At 41.6% G+C, this 21271-nt stretch overlaps 1 protein-coding gene across 1 annotated transcript in view; it reads right to left on the bottom strand.

Annotated features, from left to right (window-relative positions):
• The window catches only part of zcchc24 (zinc finger, CCHC domain containing 24), a 94319-nt gene that overhangs the window by 14639 nt on the left and 58409 nt on the right, over window positions 1-21271 (bottom strand). The window contains exon 3 of the mRNA XM_007898252.2: window positions 1134-1298. Within this exon, the coding sequence (XP_007896443.1) occupies window positions 1134-1298 (165 nt within the window). The remainder of the gene's footprint in view (window positions 1-1133; window positions 1299-21271) is intronic.

A 21271-nucleotide genomic window follows, 5' to 3' on the forward strand; every position in this document is an offset into this window, starting at 1 on the left:
TTCTCGCTGATGAATCCTGAGTTTTTAATCTGTGTTCCTTGCAAAAGTGAGATGAAACAAACAACAGGTTGGCTACTCTACATAGAGCCATGCCATTCCCTGGGCTGAAACTCACACTTGACAGTTGAGGTAACTTGGCTTCATTTGGAGACGGAGTCTTATTTTCAAACGATCTCTTGACACGCAATACAACAGTGGCTGGTGCACATCCACTCACTCACAACGCAAACTAACAATAAATATTTTATGCCCCTAAATAACAAGTATTCATCATCTCTCTCAGGTTCTAGAGGCCTGAAGCAGCACAGAAAGCCAAGGGCAAAAAGTCATGCAGGAAATGAGGCTGTATTATTCTGAACCCAGGTTGTGCGAGTAGAATTGAGCTGGTTAAGGCAAACATTCCTCTCGACTCGTTAAACTGTCAAGTCACTTTGTTTAGCCAATTTCTTCATTACATTCAATTCCATTATAGAACAGCTAGGAGCTTTCCATCAGGGAAACTAGCTCTTAAAGGGCAATCACTGCTCCCCAGTAAAATTGTCATTGCAAGCGCTTTTGACTATTTATACAGACAGTGTTGTAATTTTACAAATGACACAGTCGTCTTGTGCTTTCTACAGCCCCCAAAACAGCATTGCTCCTCTCTCTGAAGTACATTTAGCATTCTCAATGATGCCATGCCTCTTACCCTTTTACTGGGTAGAAGAACTGAGCCTCTCGTAAGCAGCTGTCACGTGGTAACATGGCTGAGATGTGGACTTCAGCCCTTGTTCCATAGTGGGTTTGAACCCTGGTTCCTGACCCCCGTTGTCCAGTGGTTTAGGTCCCAACAGGTTAGAGCTTTGTACTGTCCTCCACACAGCTTACCAAACACAGTACACTCTTTCATACTGTACACACAACAGTGTGACCCACTCTTATACTGTACATACAGCAATGTAACCCATGCTTATCCTGCACACACAGCAACATGTCCCATTCTTATACTGTGCACACAAGCAAAGGATAAACCTCAGTACCACAATCCACCATCATTAACACACTGTAAAGAACCCGTCACTTTGCCCTGAGCTGCCAAGTCTCTCAGAAATGGTGTTTGCTGCATGGTACACATGGTTGCCTGCAGTCCTTACCTGTTTGTGGGGGTAAACGTTGATGTGGCACTTGATGCATTCTTGGCCCATGTTGGCCCAGGAGTTACCACTCATCCACTTTCTTTTGCACTTTGGACATTTGTATTCACCGAAGCACCTCTTCTTTCCCTGGTAAGGGGTCAGGCCTTCTCCCTTGGGACGGGCCTGGAGGTTTAACAGACATAAAGGAATATGTTGAAAAAGACATTACACTGACATAATGTGCACATACATACACACATAACCCCTACACCCCCATGCTCGGGCCCTGACACCTGACCGTTCAGCACTTTGGGACGTCCTCCTGACATGAAAGGTGCTCTATAAATGTAATTTTGTTGTTGTTGTTGTACATACATTTACACCAAATGGAAACTGGTGTTTTCAAAAAAGGTATTTCTAACCAATTTCCAATTGTCTCCCATGACTTCAGTTATTGCATTTATTTGTCTTGCTCTTGGGTGAGGATAATTAGAAAGCAAGACCTTGGATTTTTATATCAATTCATCAACAACAACTCACATTTACACTTTGCCCTTCACGTGGGGTAATGTCTCAAGTAACCACCAGCAAGTGTAGTGACTGATTTCTTTTTATTCCAAACACACAGAAAGTGTTTGTAAAGTACATAAATCTTAAAGTCAAAAGGAAATGTCTGCAGAAGTGAGGTGCCAAAACTATGTTCAACTCATTGTTAAAATGGCTGCAGTTTAGAGTATGAGAGAAATCCAGGTTTTTAGAAGGAAATCGCTCTGCCGAGCACACGTACAGACACCTCAACAGTCGTATTGACGAGTGCAGCTGTGTGCTTGCTGATGCAGACACTGGCTGATGTGAGAGACATTCCAAGTAGTAGTGACAAAATATATTTAAATTTTCCTTCGATGGGTCGGGCGTCTTGGCCAGAAGTTCTCGGCGTTTCTGTGCAGTGAAAGTCCTGTCAAAAATGGCGCTGCCCTGCAGTAATCTCTAGAGTTCTGTTTCACAATTGCAGCATAAAAGAGTATGCAACGAGAGACAGGTCTTTGGCCCATCAAACCCTCTCTTTGCAGTGGACCCATATATTATTAGTCGTGATTAAAGTTGGTTACTCACTGTGAGCTGACAACAATCCAACTCATTGAAAAGCAACTGGGAGGAGGTGTGGGGTGGGTGATTTTTTTTGTTTAAAGCCAGTTTTACAGACTGGGAATACACAGAGTTCCTTGCGAATGGAGTCAGGCAGACAGCAAGGCAATGATTGGGGTTCAAAGTGGGACCGGGAATGATGAACAAAGCATCATCGCCATGGTGACCCTCAAATTGCAAACAGAAGTTCCGCTTTAGCTGTAATATAAAGATGACAGGATTTGAAGATCACCAAAAGTGGTCAGTCAAAATCTAACTTCATTCTCATATTCTCTTCCATCTCTCCTGAAGGCTCTGATTCATGTTGGGTCTGGTTCCACTGTTCCCTCCAACTATATGTATGTATCCTTGCATTTGGTGTAACACCTTATCGCGTATTCGAGACGTCTCACAGCACTTCACGGAATATACTGTAAAGTGAATTGACTGTATATTTTTGTGGGCAAAATGCGGGAGCCAATTGTGCATGGCAGTGTCTCACAAACAGTCGTGGATTGAGTGATCAAATTATTCTTTTTCTCCTGTAAAGTGTAGTGACTGTGTTTTGTGGGAAACGCAACAGCCAAGTTGCACTAAGAAATGTCCCACAAACAGCCGTGAAGTGAATGGCCAACCTTATTTGGGGGATTATCGGTCAAGACATCGGGAGAAACTAATTTCTCTTTTCAAATAGTGCCATGGGATCTTTAACGTCCATTTGGACAAGCAGACAGGGCCACAGTTTAACGTCTCATTTGAAGGATGGCACCTCTGACAATGCAGTGCACCCCCAGCACAGCACCGCACTGGAGTGTCATCTTAGACTATGTTGGTCCAAATCCCGATGTGGGGCTTGAACCCACAACCTTCTGACTCAGAGGTGAGAGCGCCACCACTGAGCCAGACTGACATGTCTATGGTACCAGCTTCTCTGGAACCTTGCTCATTCTTGTATGAGAGTGGAACTCCTTACCTCCCGCTCTTTCCTTCCTTTAGGAGCCCATTCAGACCATTCGACCCACTTAGTAGATGTTGACAGATCGTTTAATCCCATTTTCTTGTCTTTTCTCCACATCCCTTATATACTTACTTTCCAAGGGAGCTTCTCTCAGTGTCCTGGCTAACAATTCTTCAGGTAAATTAGTCATTATTTTCATGACTGCTTGTGGGACTTGTGTGCAAATCCAAGTTTGCTTACAAATACGGAATAACAGCATTGCCAGCAATTCCCTGTGAAATGCTTTGATACAGTTATTCTAATAACATGTGCATGCCTTTAAAACCCAAGATTGGTATCACCTAACTATTTCCTCCTGACATGTCTATGTTCTTTTCAGTCCTTGTCTGGCTCTCAGCCCCCTTCACTTTAAGTTCTGGATCAAAAAAAAAGGCTATTTGAGTTGGGGGCCCATCACATTTGATCTGATCCTGTCCTTATCCATATCTACACACATGCACTTTGCTTTCAATAACAACATGAAATGCAGCATAGGGAATGGGTCACACCATTCATTCCTCAATGTGCTGTGTTTAAGTAAAAGGGATAGGGAGAGCGAGCACTTTACTGACTGGAATTTTTCAGCCAGGATTTGTCAGCGTCTTGGAATGTCCTCACAACATGAGAAGCGAGCGCATTATAAATACAAGTTGTTGTTTGTTCTTGTTTGCTCTTGTTTGTTGTTGTTTGAATAAAAATACTGTAAGAATAGCAATCCTTGCATTTGATATATAGCGCTTTATCATGTCATTGTGAAGTCTCAAGTGTTTCACAAGATTTACGGTAAAGTGTAGTGTAGGTGAATGAGGCATCTAATTTACAGCAATATCCCACAATGCAGCTTTTAAGGGAATGACCATTGGGGACTGCTGGCCAGGAAACCGGGAGAAACTCCCAATACATTTCTAAAACCTGAGATGTCATATCACAACTTCAGCTTGTTATTGTTCCGTTCCAGGAATGTTGCAGTCTTGTCAACAGCCATGACTGTGATGCTGGGAATCTTGTAAACTGCCAACACAAGACCATCAGAAGGGCTTTATTGAGGAAATGGATGCCACAATGTTGGCCATTTTAAGTGAAGGGATTGAGGAATGCTCTGTCTTTGCACTTTCCAGCAGTAATGTGTTTTTTTCCAGGAATTTATATAAATTGTACAAGTGGTTTCACTGCTCAGCCAACTGCATGACAGGATTGACTGTGTGAGCTCCAATTTCAAAATTTCAGCCTCAATCATCGAGAGTAAGACGAGTCAATTTAATTACTTTTCCAAAAAAACTATCAAACACACACACGTACACCTACACATACACACAAAGCTTTTCAACATAAATTGCTCAGGATTTGGTTTTAATCGTATCTCCTTCAAAATTTATTAAATCAAGCAAGATTCTAGAGAGAAACAAAACAAATTGACACGTACTTACTAACTGAAAAGCAGAACAACAAGCTCTGTTCTTCTGTCTACTTTTCCTCTTTCTCTGCCTGTTCAGGTGGATGTTAAAGATGCCAGGGCATTATTCAAAAAGAGAAGAGAGTTTCTCCTGGCATCCTGGCTAAGAATCCCCCCAGATAAAAACATTGGTCATTCATTTCATGGCTATTTGTGGGACATTGATGTGCACAATTGTGCTGCTGCATTTGCCTACAAATCCACATTCATTTAATTTCACAGTAATTCCTGTGAAGCACTTTGAGACATCCCTCCAACGTGATATCAAATGTATCAAATGTAAATGCAAGCATTATTATTTTTCTCACCAAGCTTTTGCTGCTTACTCAATGGTGCTCCATCCAAATCATTCTTGCTGAAGCCCAGGGTAACTTGCCAATGAGAATGGCTGATGTGGGAGTAAGAGAGAATTTCCCAGCTGGAATGCCAATCAAGATTGCTATTCAAGACCAGACCTTCTATAATAATCCAGGACACTAAATCTCTAAAAATCCCATCAAATATAAACACACAGTCACTATACTTTACAGTAAAGTCCTGTGAGATGCTTTAAGATATTCCGACGATTGCAAGGATGATGATTTATTATTAATATGTACTCTGAACTGCTGCTGAAAGATGAGTTGACTGACTGTTAGTCTCCCATACTCTCTGCTTTGTTTCTCTGTGCTCAGCCACTAGATGGTGCTAAAATGTGACCCACAATAGAAATCTTGACTTCACCATCGCTTGGACCCTTCTTCGCTTGATAGTCACAACCTGTTAAGTCCGATATCTCAGTGACGGGAAAAAACAGAGGCATAGGCACACACCTAATAATAATCCCGCCAAAAAAAAATAATAAATAATAAATTGGTGATTTTCAATCCATGACTGTTTGTGGGACATTGCTGTGCGCAATTGGCTGCCGCGTTCGCCCACAAATATACAGTCAATTCACTTTACAGTATATTCTGTGAAGTGCTTTGGGAAGTCTAGAAGTCGTGAAAAGCGCTATATCAAATGCAAGGATTATTATATTATTATAAAACGTGTGTGTTTTTCATTGAATTGACATCACAGGGTTGGGAGGTGAGCAGTTTCAAAAGGAGCATCATATGGCATACGAGGCTTAGCAACAATAAAATTGGGCTCTACAATAACCTGACGGGGTGCATTTTGTGTAAAGTATTGGGACAATTGTTGACCCCCACCCCTCACCTCCCCCGTCACCTCCCCCCCATTTCACTTTACGGCTACACACTTAAAACTGAAATGCGAGAATTAATGGCTGGGAAACTTCTGTCAGACTCTAGGTGCTTTCAGGCGACTTTCAGTTTGAAAAAAACTTTCAGTTTTGAAACTGCAAGTGCTGCATTTGAAGGCAGTTGAGAACAAATACGATTATTGTCAATGGTTTCAGTTTCAGGCACATTTAATGAATCTAAAACCTGGGAATGTGGCAGCTGTGTTGGTTAGCCCTTGTGAGCTGCTTTGGTGTAAAAACAACAGGTGCTCACCAGAGCATTGGATCCACTGGATTTTACAGAGGCTGATGGAGAACATCAATACTAGCTTCAACATCAGCTTCAATCAACCGTAAAACAACATACATCCCTCCCCACACCATCCATTGAAAACTTAATAACCAGGTATCTACCAATCATGAGATAATTCTTGAAAAAACTAGGATGTGCAATAGGAAGTGATATCGGAAGATTGAATTGAACAAACATTGAATTGAACAAACATTTTATCACTGTCTCACTGTGTTGTGTAATGGGGGACTTCTGATTGGAAGAGATCTAGCTTCTAATATTCCTCCGCAAACACATTCCCTGACAACTTCTTCATGAGATCTGAATATTTCCTTGCTGTCTCTCTGACTCTCCAGTGATTCAGTCCCACAACTAGGGGCCTGGTGTCATTTGCCTAATCATATAATCTTGTATCTTGGGCTGAATTGTTTTTGTCCCTGATATGGTGTAAAACTCGCCAAATGTTTCCGCTATCTTTCATGCCGATAGCAAGCAGTAGCTTGCGTGCATCCTAGGTTGGAATATAATAATCCTTGCATTTGACAAAGCGACTTTCACATCAGGAGGATGCTTCAAAGTGCTTCACAGGATTCACTGTAAGATACAATGACTGTGTTTTGTAGTGGCATATGGCAGCCAATTTGTGCACAGCATTGTCCCTCAAACATCCATGAAGTGACAGAGCAAATTTATCTGGGTGATTGCTGGTCAAGGTACTGGGGGAAAACTCTGTTTGCTTTATGAACAGCGCCGTGGGATCTTTAACATCCACCTAAACAGGCAAAGTAACATTCTCCCAAAATGGCAACTGATTGGGTGGTGGGGAGGAGGCAAAGGAATGTCTCCTGTAGTGTGTCCCAGAATGAAACAGTTTCAAAGTCAGTCTCTGTCGCTGCAGGAATAGACTCGGAATTCCCGGGAGCTGCTTGGGGCACAAGCCGATGCTTGACAAGACTTATGTTGTTGGCAGAAAGACAGGACAGAAAGAGAAGCCATAAGCAGCTGAATAAAGCTGCACTGTACTGCACAGATCCATCCTGGAGAGGAACTTCTTTGCAACTATTGTTGCTGGTGTTACCAATAATTACGTCATCTGCCAGGGCAACAAAGGTAACCTGCTAGCACTATTCATGTCAGTAAACTCCCAATACAGTTAAACTGCATTTCCTAAATAATACAATTTGCTTTGCCTCATCCTTGCTCTTTCCATAAAGTTTCAATTTTTTTTTAAAATCCCTTTTTTTCCCTTATGGTTTTGCTCCCCGCTTTTGAAATTTACTTTGCCTCTTTTCTCGTGCTCTCCTTTGGTCATATATCATTTGCCAATAGCTGAGAGCTTTGCCCTCTGAGTTATGCCAACACTCCTCTCGATCAGTCACTGGGAAAGTTTGCACGGTTACCTCCTACATGGAGCCACGCCTTTGTACGGTGAATTAATCCTTTGTATGTCAGAATAATTCTGTGCAAAGCCAGATGAAAATCGAGAGCACACTGCAGCAGTGAATGCCTTCAGTGTGGCTCAACTCTCTGATTGGATTCTCAACGATGATCTTCAACTAGAGAACACCAGTGTCTCGAATGACTGTTAAGCCAGCTCCTCCCTTGCAAAAAAAACTTCAACCTACTCACAATGTTTATTATGGCAATGTGATTGTAATTATATTTTCAGAGCCCTAGGAAAGCCTGTCCAAACAGAGGACTGCAGTCAAGTTAAACATAATCTCCCGCACATGTATGTTGCCTCCCTTCCCCCACCCCCCCTCTGACCGCATTAAGAAACCAACCACTCATATCCATGAGTAGAGAACACAACCAACAATTTCAATTGAGTTTTCCACGGAGTCGGCCCGAGGATCATTTGCTAGTAGGCTGTTGAAATCACAATCGTTTCAATTCTAGAAGATTATGAAATGGAAATCACAAACTAAGCCATTCAATTCCTGAACAAATTCTCTACGCCATCACCATGTATGTGCCTGTTGATGGCTATAAAGCTGAGCTGTGACATTTTACAAAAAGACTACCATGAATTGCAAGGGTTCTGAAGTGTACTTCGACAAGGCACATATTGTACCTTGGCTCCTTTTCTCTTTCCTGTTATACAATTGGATACGTACTACATTTCGCTGCAAGGCACGATATGCCATTCTCACTTGAACTTAATAGTAGAATATGTTTCTAAGGGAACATCGATGGATTTGCAAATTTTCACGTTATCTAAAACTTGCTGAGGACTTCAAGCTCATAGCCTTTGCTGACACTCCAATGCGTTGTTGGGAGAGCCATCCTTCAAATGAGATGTTAAACTGAGATCCCATCTGAATGTTGAGGTGGGCCTTGAAGATCCCATGGCGTTATTTAATAAGAGAAGAAAGTTTTTTCAGTCCCGAAGTAGAGGCAATAATCACCCATGTACAAAATTGGGTATTCACTTATGGCTGCTTTGAGGTCACTGAGGTGCATAAACACTACATGTTCACCTACAAGTACACAGTCATTACATTTTCCAGAAATTCCTGTGAATGGCTTTATCGAGTTTTGGCCTGATAAGGTGGAATATGAATTGTAAGGATTATTATGATGTATGACAAGATTTTTTATAAGAAGCATGTACTCCTTTCAAAATCATCTTAAAGAGGTTATTCTTTAAGCAGTTGCTGGATTGGATTATGTGGTTGGCCCAGTGACTGTGAAAGCACCTGAATCTTTACGTTGGAGCTTTGCCATGTTTAGAGTGTTTTAATGATATGTAATGGATTTGAATTTAAACATAACACCACGTAGAGAAACCAAGGGAGTGTCTTGTTGGTTGGAACACAAGCTCCTGCTTTTAAACTGGCTCTGCCAGCAAACCTTTTGTTCAGTGGATTCCTCTTGGAGCCTCTAAATATGAATTAAATACACATGCATTGTGTATTGTGCCAACAACAAAAAAGTGTAAATTCAAAAATATACACAGAGCCATACGTGTGACTGCCACCCAGAGAGCGTTGTGCTCTTGAATGGAACAGTATGGGTCTGCCCATTCCTTTCTGAAGTGAACGATCTCTGATCCTCATCACAAGCCAAGGAAATGGAAAGAAGAGAAACACTTTCTTGAAAAAGAGGTGTTTGATGAAATGCATAACCTTCCTCTCTTTTCAACAGGATTTTTTTTAAAAGAGAAAAGAAATAACTAACCTGGACAGAGTGAAATAGAGTTAATCAGCCATGCTCTCCTTGAATGGCGGAACAGGCTCAAGGGTCTGAAATGGCCTACTTATGTTTCTATAAAAGTTTATCTAGCAGAAAGTAGGAACCCGTTTGTTAGTCAATTAGCGGATCCCTTTTCCGGGGGTAATAATAATCCCTTAAAAAATATAATAATAATTTGGTTACTCAATCCACAACTGCTTGTGGGACACTGCTGTGTGCAGTTGACTGCCACGTTTCACCCACAAAATATACAGTCAACTCACTTTACAGTATATTCTGTGAAGCAGTTTGAGACGTCTTAAAGCGGTGATAAGGCGCTATATCAAATGCGAGGATTATTATTATATTATTATATATAAGTGAAGTGAAGCTGCCAGTCATCCACACTCAAGGTGGGGCGTGCCTGTGTAAATGCTTCAGGCTTCTGAGAGGTTTATAGTGTGTGGGGAATGCTTTCATCCAGAATTGAATTTGCTTTCACCCACTATCCTTTGTAAATCTCAAATGTAGCCAAAAATGGTGCTGTCTTATAAAGCTCCCGGCTAGCCATCACACACAAACAATGCAACTTTTTGCTTTCCTTTCAGCCAACTTTCTTCTCTCCTTTCCTGAAGCCGATTTTATTTCCACTGGGGTCCAGCTCCACAAATGCTGGGCTCCTGCAGACACCTCTACCACGTGGCCATTACTTCTATTTGTGCCTTGACGAGTAAGTGCTGGCAGACTAAACAACCACAGGGAGCATCAACTGCCGAGCCCGATTCTGTCCTCGTCCAACTTCTACACATGTGGAATGTCCACCAATGGTCCATTCCTGGATAGCAATCGGGAGCAGGGACAATGATGGATTCTTCCTCTCTTCCTAGCCTATTTGCAACATCTCCAACCTCTGCGACAGTTGAGATCAGCTAACTCAGCATACAACAACACCTTCTACTTACACAGTGCAATCCACACAGGGTAGTGTCTCAGAGCACTTAACAGTGGCAAAGCCTGATTCCACCAGCTGTTCTATATGACATAGTTTACACACTGTCATATTGGTTGTAAACACTTCTTTTTAACGGGTGCAGGGAGAAACGGGGCAAAGGGAGCTGTTTCCTGCTGTTGTTTTGCTGAATTGGGATTTTGCTGGCAAATTTGATTTGCAAAGCCCCTTAATCTGATTTCCGGAAACCACAAATCACAGTCAATAAAACGAATAAAGCCAGTTTGCAAATATCTTAAACTCTTTGACTGTGGCTTTTGTCTATGTCTTCCATCACTTGACTTCCCGACTCTTTTATGTCCAGCGCTGAGTTTGTCAAGCCTTTGAGATGTCCTTTTTCAAAAAAAATGAAAAGTTCTCTATAAATACAAGTTGTCGTTGTCAGTTCAAAAGTGGCCCAATCTAAGAATGGTGCACAATGGTGTAAACTTCATTAATTTTCAAAATCCCAGACTGATTAGATCACATTGGTTATTTCTTTTCTCTGAAAAAAATCTTGTAGAAATCTTGATCCTGGTGCTATCCTGGTCTATACAATATAATCTAATTTACATTTGTAATGTATAGTGACTTTCACGTCAGGAGGACGTCTCAAAGTGCATGATGGATATCCAAGCTGGGGGTGGGAACTGGGTGGGGAGGAGAAAGATGACAAAGTGTGGTCAAAGGTATGTGTCTAGAAATGCCTTGCAAGTTCTTGGCAATTTCAGCCGGTGCTGTAATGGGCTTATCAGGTTCCTTTAAATTCACACATAAAGGAATCTCTGTTAAAGTCTGACTTGTGAATAGTCCATCTGCACTCACTGGTCCAGGATAGTGTTTAATTTGGCTCAGTCTGATACTGGATGCAGTATTATTTTATTATTTGAGCTGTAGTAATTTGAAGAGTGCAATTAAAAAAGAAGAGATTGTTTGAGAATCAGATTAAAATGGTGTAGTTAAGTGATCTTGTTATATTCGCATCAGTTCTCAGATGAGGTCGCTGTAGTGTTAGATCCTTGTTTGAAGAGCTCTGCCTTTTGTGAAGGCTTTAATTTTCCCAAATTGCAATCATAAAAGAAATGACTGATTCCAGCTGTGCTCCCTATGGAAAGGTAATCAGCCCTGGTGCGTGCTTCGATCTCACTTAGCAGAGGCTGTGTTCTGTAGGACAAATACCACAGCAGCCTAGTCACCAGCTGCAGCTGGGCCCAATTCTCGACTCAGAGCAGCAAAATAAATGAGAACCAGATGAGCGGGTATCTGATATAAGACATGGAAAACCCATTTTGTCAGGAAAAGCGAACAATGTTTTAAATTAAGCAAGCTTTCCTGGAAACTGTGAGATTATCACGGGCTGAATGCAGCATGAACTGTGGGGAATATTCTACAATATGTCCACAACGAGTGAAGCTGCAAAAGAGGTGGTTCGGTTACTGGTGTGTTTGTTCCCTTGCAGTCTGGGTCCGCACCGCAGTATTATCAATTGTGATTAAAAAGTAACGAGGCGACACTCGACATATGCCTTCCCAGATAAAACTGCTTGGCAATGATATTTCAATTAAGTTGCTTTTTGTAGAGATTGTTACAGGAATCTTTCTAGAGAGTTTTATACAGCGCACCGAGACACTGTCCAGCGTGAAGGGTGCTACATAAATGCAAGTTGTTGTTTATTGCATTGCCCTGTTTGTGGGCTCTGTCAACAACCCAGTGATTAACATGCCACTGTCCCCTGCTATATTTTTACTTTTTGTGCAAGCAACGCTGCAATCATTACAAATTATTTCTGTACGGTCCCTGATGGCTCAGCTAGTAAGTGCTCTGGCCACTTGTGAAACTGAGCTACAAAGACTCAGGAAGGTCCCAGGTTTGATCTTGGTCTGTGCTGAGTTAGCGGATATCAGTCAGAGCAGTATCACCTCTAGATATAGGAAGGAGCAAAATTAGCAAGGAATCCTGCTTCTGAATCGTTATCCAGTGACGCTTACTGCTAAAAGTATGTGGATGGATGTAACGTGAGGACAGGATAGGGGTTCAGCTGCAATTCTCCTGCCATCCTTGGCTGAATTGCCTGTGTACTTCACTTGACAGGACAAGCTGCAATAATGTTTTGTAGAGAAGTCGCTGGGAACACTCAGCAGGTCAGGCAGCATCTATGGAGAAAGGAAAGTGATTTTCACCTGACCTGCTGAGTGTTCCCACCGACTTCTGTTTTTGTTTCCAGATTTCCAGCATCTGCAGTACTTTGTGTTTTGATGTTTTGTAGCTTCAACTAACTAACATTGTAACAATGAGAAGTGGTGTTAACAATGGAGATTGTAGTCAGGAACAGTGCGGGATAAAATCAAAAAGCTTTATCAAAATAAAAATGTACAATTAGGTTAAATCCATGAGACATTGAGAAGCAGCAGGTTCAAGGTCCACTTGCACTGTTTTGTGGCACTTGCTCAGTATAAACATTTATTTCCTCAATAGTTCCCATACAGCAAAAACATTCCCCTCTAATGCTGGTGATAATCCAATTGCAAAGCAAATCACATGGAGACACATTTTCGGTGCAAGCAAATATCTCACAGTGACAGCTTTCAACCACCTGGACCGAGATGCATTCTGAATGGGAGCAGAGGTTCCTGTTAACGAGAATCCTGTTTACAAGGGGAGGGATAGTAGAAACACATCTTCCTCCGTTCCCCCTCCCCCTTCCCCTCTGTTATCTGCAGAGGCCATGAAATAAGACCAGCAGTTCTGCCAATGTGCATGTCTCCCGTGTGTTGTGTTTTTATTCCGATTTCAACTACTCTGAGCGACACTGAGCATCTCATATTGAGTTCCACTGAAGCGAGCAGAATTCCTGGAACAGAGAGGCTGGCAGTGACTAGCTTTTTCCTCTCTTGATAATTTTCTCCTCTTCTGAAACTGTTGAATTCTTTTTTCCTACTTTTTTTTGTTTGTTCCAAGCAATTATTCCTCACTCTCACCTCTTTCCTCACTCTCACCTCTTCCCCCACCCCTCCTTCCGGTGTTAGTAGTGTCAGGAAGTTCAGTTCCCCATGAAACCAAATAGGAAGCTTTTGTTTATGCCAACCTGTCTGAACGCAATGGTGCGGTTCCTGAGCCAGGCGGGTCCACAGTATTCCAGGACACTGCTGATGACAGTACAGCCAGCCTGGCTCATCGGCAGGACTTTGGAAGGCAGACCAGTCACTGTGGGCAGGGGACAGTTAACAGTATTTTTACTTTTAGACTTAACAAAATCAATCTGAAAGGACAAATAAAAAATGTTGAGGGAAGCAAGCTTTCAGTTCTTAAAAGGATGGAATTAGTTGTCTTCCCTCACCTCTTCAGTTTGAGTTTCCACTCAGAACGGAGACACTGTTCCTACCTGTTGACACTTAATGTTGTAATGCGACAAGTTCAGTGCTGCTCATTGCTCTTTGCTCATTTAGTTTCCTGCTACAGTATTTACAACAAGTTGCATTTACGTGGCACCCTTCATGCAGAATAGCATCTTGAAGCCCTGCACAGTGGCAGAGTTGGATTTCCTAGAAATTATTTGTAGCTCTATTGAATCAGGCAACACATTAGTGTTCTATCAGTGAGTCTATTCAGTGAAGCCTATTGCATATTCTTCAATGCAGGTCACTCCTTATTATTTATATAAAAAAGTGAAGAAAAAGTTCTTTTTATTGCACTTTGTACGCTATGACTTTGAGCTTTCAAAGTTGAGATGCTGTTAATAGGGGTAATAATCCCTTAAAAAAATGTTGTCACTCAATCCACAACTGTTCGTGGGACACTGCTGTGCGGAATTGGCTGCTGTTTCCCACCCCCCCCCACCCCAAAAAATATATACAGGCAATTCACGTTACAGTATATTCTGTGAAGCACTTTGAGACATCTGAAAGATGTGATCAGGCACTATATCAAATGCAAGGATTATTATTATTGTAGAAAGGCACTGGGAACGGCAAGGCCCAGGTACCAGCAGTCAGAGCTAGCTCGTAAATTTGTGTAATCTTGAATTCGAATATTCATATTTGTTCTAAAGTGACACAAACCTTCAAGTAGCCGTGTAATATTACAAGTTCAAAGGGATGCATTTTAGAACAGTGCATTTTAGAACACGACAGAATTGGGGTTGTTACATGCAGGATACCAGATTAGGATTTATGTAGAATATCATCAGTGGTCTCTCCTTAACCACTCCTTCCTGGCCTGGGCTGATAGCTAATCTTCAAAGCCAAGGGACAGCTAGCTGCACATTGTAACTTCTTCACTCAGAGCTCCTTCCTATTTTGATAGGATATTAGTTGGGTGCTGATGGTACAAGGATTAAGAGAGAGATTGGAGGGTGAAAAGTGCCCACACAACTGTATCCCAACATGAGTCAGTTCCTTTAGGAGAGGAAACCGAGAATGGGATGTGTTGGGCGTGAGGGAGAAAATTATCAGGATAACACACTGTGGGTTAGCTTTGAGAATTTGGTCAGATCTCGCATTGCTTTCTGACTGGAGCCTATCTGTCTCTTTCTGTTGTATCCACCGAGTTGACTGACAGCTGCTAAAGGTTAAATAAATATAAGAAAGCTCATGTTATTACAGCGAACTCCAGGTTCATTTTCTTTTAAAGTGGAATTGTTTTAGGAAGTACTTCAAATTAAGCTTTTCTGGGCCCACTGCAGCTTTAACCTGGTGGGGGGGGTTTTGTGTAAGACATTAGCTCATTACCAACCAGTTTAATTTGTCTGAAGCATACGCATTTTATAAATATGATTTTTGTTGGTGTTAGTTGCTGTTTAAGGGTACATACTTTCAGCGAATGGGAAGTGCTTTGAAACATATGCAAGACACCATATAAATGTAAACTGAACTTCATTTTGAATTAATTTTCCGCAATTACATTTACTTCTGCTGACTGATATATGAAGGTTATCTCTTTACTGGGGAATAACAGAGCTCCAACACCAATACTGTACAGAATGAGTGCAGACAACCCAATGGTTTTCTTTTCTGTGACCTCCTTGGTGGATTATTTATAAAAGTACTTTTTAATCAGCAAGAAGATCTCTCTCCACTGGCAGCCGTCCAAGGACACCAAATGTCCTCTGTTTAAATGCAACCTGGAATAAGTAAATAGGTGACCCAGTGCAAAATCTTCCCAGGAAACTGCAAGCACTGACCTAAAGTTCCCAGTGTTCCTTGGGGTCAGACAGCTGCTCCCATGCTGTGAGTAAGTTATGGTTGGTCTATGCTCTTTTGTTGTTTGGGTTCCTCCTCTTATCTTCCATTTTACTTTGCACACTTTATTGGTGTCAAGTTGAAGAAAACAGTTCATGCCATTCATCTTCTTTTAAATCAAATCTTAATAATAAACTTTTCATTTGGTCCTGGCATTTGTCATTCAACAATATTGAACCAGAGCCCAATGTCACACTCAAATCAATTTCCTACAACACCATTTCCTTCATTGTGTTGTCACTCTCATTATTCTTAGTGTTTGTCTAATATCTTTATCCAGGTGTCATGTCTTTGTGTCTATTTGAACATCCCCTGCTGTACCAGTGAGACATTTCTACTTCAGCTGGCCCTGTGGCATGTCTGAATCAGACTGGCAAATTCATGCTGATGTGCTTCATTGGTGATATATTGGCTGTTAAGAGTAGGTAACCCATGAAGAGTGATTGGCCAAGATTGAGTTATTCAGTTTGGTAAAGAATGTTGCAGGACAAACTAATGTAGTATAACATTGAAACATTCATTTACCACGACTAACAATTCCAAATAATGAGAATATATCAATGTTACTTACAGGGATACTCTACATTTATTCAGAATTGCATAGTACTGTACAAGTTGCCTTAACAAAGCAGAGCTCCAGAGAACTAAACAGTGCAAAATGTCTTGTAGTGAAAAAGCTGTACTTCTATCCTGATCTAGACTTAAATATAGAGTGAATCAGAGTGACTGTAAACCAGGCGACTGATTCCATTGGCATGTATTCATGATTACTGTGTCCGGAATATTTAGCCTGAAGTAGGAATGTGATATATGCTCCTGGCTTTCAATTTCTCTTAAAAAAGGGGAAATTCCAGTATTACCAAATCACAGCAAACAATGAGAGCTTTCCTTCGCGCATTGGATGAAACCAATCTAGCTTGATAGGATATTAGTTGGGTCCAGATGGTCTCGGGAAGTGCAGCTGTCTTTCTTGTGCCTGCTTATGATGATGGTCTGAAGGTACTGACAACAGGATAGGTGTGCCATGAAGCAATCAACTTGGCATTGAACAGCCATGGTGGTTTTTTATCATCCACTGAACCTCAAGCGTTTCTGACCGCTGGCTGCAAACTCACACAGTGTATGTCAAAAATAATCCTTTCTTCTGAGCCTAAAAGTAACACAAATGTCAGCCTTATTCTGCCACAGTGGTATTTGTCAGACAGACGTCAACAATGAGAGCATTCAGCTGGAAGGCAGGAAAGGGCCTCAAGAAAAGGCCCTCAGCAAATATGTGTGTAGAGGCAAGGATCCACAGGTTTTTAGAAGATGCCTGGTCCAGGCCAGTGACCTTCCTGCTGACTTACTGAAAGTTACACATTACTTTCACCCAAACTATCAGGCCAGCAGAATAGGAATCTCACAAGCCAGCTGCATGCGTCATTCCTGCTGTTTTAAGATTATTGCAAAACAGATAACACACACAAATAAGCTTTCATTTCAAGGTTTGTGAATTGCTGGACATCATTGTAAAATCCCAGAACTGCGCCAAGTAAAATATTTTAAGAAAAGAAAACCGCAGGTTTAATGCAACTTGGGCACATTGTGTACACCCCCATGCAGCTCCCATTGCAGTGGAAGGATCTCTGGAGAGATGATATTTGAGGATCAATCTCCATAGTCTATTGTTTACACTGATGCTTTCCAGATGGGAGCAACAACAGCCACCAGGCCTACCAGGCTGCCAAAACAGGAACTGAAGTGATTTGTAGAATCTAGCAAGTTCTCAGAGCCAAGGAGAGTGTGACGTACAAACCAGTTGGTGTCAGACAAAAGTGCTGGTTCTTTCACAGCCCAGTACAGTACTGGAATGACAATATAACTTCCAACAGAGGAATTGTTTCGTCCAACTATCCACAAATGCTTGGTAGTCCCCAAAGGGGCTCAGCCCATATTAGAACAGATAATCGTACTCATACAGCCTTACAGGAGAAACGTCCTAAGTGCCCTGACAATCGTTCAACACTTGCACTTGTTGGTCCAGGCTCTGCTATCAATCAGGCTGATGCAGTTTGATACCCTGACACATGGATGGTTTGCAGAAGGCAGAACGTGAGCAGCATCGCACTATGGAAATCAGGCTTCCTGCAGAGGATTGGAAAACCAGAAAATTGGAGGGAAAGCATCAGCAACAATCCCCAAGTGGTTAATATGATGTTATTGTTGTAGAGACGAATGTAGGGCAAAAGCCAGTGCTGGAAGTGATCTATACATTGTGACAACAAAGGCCTCGGCTGGCCAGTCTCCAATGATGCAAAGCAGCGACATGAATGCTGATGTGGAGGGGGGGGGGGAGGCAGAAAGAGAGATACAAGAGTTACTGTATTTGGCAACAACTTCTTTGTGGAAAACAGGCTGTGCTGTTTACAAAGGAATTTTATACAACTTTAATTTAATAATATTAATAATCCTTGTATTTGATATAGCGCCTTATCACGTCAATTTGACTGCATCCAAGATGCTAAAAATGTCTATAAGTCTGAGCTGCTACAACACTTGAAGCCTACTGTAAGATCAGCGTCTTTCAGAACAATGTTTCATTGTTGTCACACTAGTGGGCAGCAGCCAACTTGCTGTGTCTCAGACACGTATTTACATTAGTATAAGACAGGGAAGCAACACCAAATCCAGAAAGCCAAGCGCAGGCAGGCACAAGCCGAATTCTAATTTGTGGTATTTCTTAGCGGGATTCCTCTATCAGAATTCCTGCCCATCCGCAGGAGCTCTGCTAGCAAAGTCGACTGTGTCGGTGCGTACATTCCCAGTTACTGAAAGAAGCCTCCATTTGCACCTCAAATCAGCGAGGAATCCTGCTAAGAAACGACGCAAACGGGACCCCAATAACAAGTGAGCGCTTTTTGCAGGAATAAAAGGAGGGCAAGAGAAATGTTAAAAAAAACAGCAGACAAACTGTTTCTTTGGAGGGCAGAAAATAAAGAAGTTTTTGTTCAGAATTTCCAACTCGCTCCTTTGCCAAAACTGCTACAGTACTTAAGGCCCTGTGCTAAGCATATCATCTTTTCAAAGTGCAAACGCTCCTCCAATTCATCTCTCTGGATACTTGTTTAATTCAGTGCATAATGAAGAGCATTTTCTGTCAGCTCTATTCTTCTCACCCTGCTCCCCTCCTTTCTAACACTAATTTGTTAATTGGTCTTTTATCTACTGCTCTCTGGCGGCTGGTGAACACTTTAAACTACTCAATGGTCTGGTTTTCTTCTAAATTGATCTGATTTAACAGAATTACTGGGAGACCACCTCAAGAGGTACAACTGCAACCAGTGTAAAGCTGACAAACTTTTTCTCTAAAGTTTCACAGTTCCCGTGCACTTTACAGCACAACTTTAATAAAGATCTTCTCTAAAAGTGCCTCAGGCCTCACTGCACTGTGAAAATGTTTAAGTTCAGAAGCCCAGAGATCAGGTTTGCCTGAGTACGGATCGGTCCAAAGCTCATAGTATAGCCTAGTCCTGCCCGTTTTCATTGATCTGAGGTCTGTTATTTGAATCACATTTGCAGTATAACTACTTATTAAACCATCCCAGATGGACGATACAAAATCTCACTCTTATTTCTCGCAGTTTCCTTTGATTTCCCCCTCCCCTAAAAGCCCTGAGTCATTGCTGAGTGTTATTCTAAGTATCAGTAACCCTCTGGTGTATTGACCCCATCCATTCTCAATGGGTGAAATTTAACAACGAGTATTGGTAGGTTATTTAAAAATGAGAGTGAGAGAGAGAGAGTAAGGGCATCAAATCCGAGTCTAATCCTGTGCCCACACCTGATTTCCAGGCACACACAATTTTCAGTACACTGACAGTTTACCCACTATCACACTAAAAGGTTTGGTTTCTGTGACCACTCTTCATCAGGTCAGTTTCTGATCACTGCTTGGTTCCCATATTCAGAGAAAATAAGAAAAACTAGTGTGTTTCAACGCTGCAACACATGATACCTATCTGAATTCTACAGAAGGATATACTTGGGACACCAACTAGCTAGGAGTGTGCCACAATGTACACACACATCACAAAGTATAGAGAGCACCATAAACAATGAGTGAGTTGGCTTCACCTAAACCCTGAAACGTGTTCTCTGGAAACTCGCACTGACGAACTGTGTTACATGATTTCAAAGTATAGACTGCGTTATAGGAAAGAGTAAACTCTCTGACCTCAGCGACGTGATGCATTGCTATGCAACTCCCACTGTATAAATAAAAGGAGTTTTATTTCACTGAATTTTACAGGGAAATAACATACTCAAACTAGGCTTGCAATTGATATAGTGCCTAAAATGTCTCTGCCACAGAGGCAAAAGAGTCTGCAAATGAGCCGAGGCCGACACTTAAATAGTGAACTCTTGTAAGCTAGTCAAGAGCTTATCACAACTTCAATCTAAATCTCTGTACTTTGCTTCAGATAGATGATCAAATAAATAGTTGATTAGAGGCTGTGCTACAAAAGAAAGGAAATCTTCTTCCCTACCTCATGAAAATACTTGCAAGTTTCAAAATAAAAAGTGAAAGAACATGCAAGGGCTTTTCTGGTAATGACTGCATATTGTGCAATACTGATACGTAATCTAATTTCAGCCAAAAGAGGCAAGGAATAATAATAATAATAATCCTTGCATTTGATATAGCACTTTTCACGTCGGGAGGACGTCCCAAAGCGCTTCACAGAACACACTGTAAAGTGAATTAAAGGAAAGAAGCCAGGGGAGAGGAGGTGGTGGGTGAGGAGAGAGGTCGGTGGTGGGGGGAGAGATGGACTGTATCTTTAAATAGCTGTGTTGTATGAAAGGTCATGTTTTAAAGAACACTGAGTGGCTTCATTGGGGGTGACAGATAACAATGAAAAGTCAAAAGGGCAGAAGTCTTGGCTCAGCTCATATATTTAAGCAGAGCAGTGATAAATAGTGCATGTCTACTCAGCTGGAAGCCAAGAACCAAGGAGCCAAACGAATCTTCTCCTATCTCAGAGCAACCCAGCAAAGGAATCCAGGCTGGATGGCACAAAGCTTTCTCTGGGGCATACTGTTGGTTGCCCAGCATTCAGTGAGACGAGAAAAGACACACACATTGAGATATATATATATATATATATACACACACAAGCAACCCAGTGTTCCGCAGAAGAAGGGCATTTCCTGAGAAAGGCTAAACTTAGAAGTTGACCACGGCCATCTTTCCTCAGCCTAGCTACAGCTGTGTTTCAAACAGAGGTTGCTGAGTACAGCTTTTTCCCATTAATTATTGCATGTAAAAAAATCCACCGTTGCTGCTCAGTGTCCAGTTCTGAACCTTGTCACACAGCAATGCTTCCAGGGGACTCAAGAGGTTAGAGGACATGATCTATAGTTATGTGAACACTTTTTTTAAAAAAAGGCTTGCTGTCTGGCTGAAGTAACTTTAAAAATTTTAAGACCAAATAATATTCATTGACTGAAAATGACTTGCAGTTCAATTTGTAAGAAATACCTATTTGTTCCTTGTTATTCAGTATTCACTGTTGTTGAATTCACTAGAAATTGTGTAATTTTTGTTTGGTTAAGATTACAAACTACTACTTTTTGTAAACTCTACATCCCCTCTACTCCCAGTCATTCAATCATTGACTCTCAT

This window comes from Callorhinchus milii, unplaced genomic scaffold (genome assembly GCF_018977255.1).
Source record: "Callorhinchus milii isolate IMCB2004 unplaced genomic scaffold, IMCB_Cmil_1.0 Scaffold7, whole genome shotgun sequence".
NCBI lineage: Eukaryota > Metazoa > Chordata > Chondrichthyes > Chimaeriformes > Callorhinchidae > Callorhinchus > Callorhinchus milii.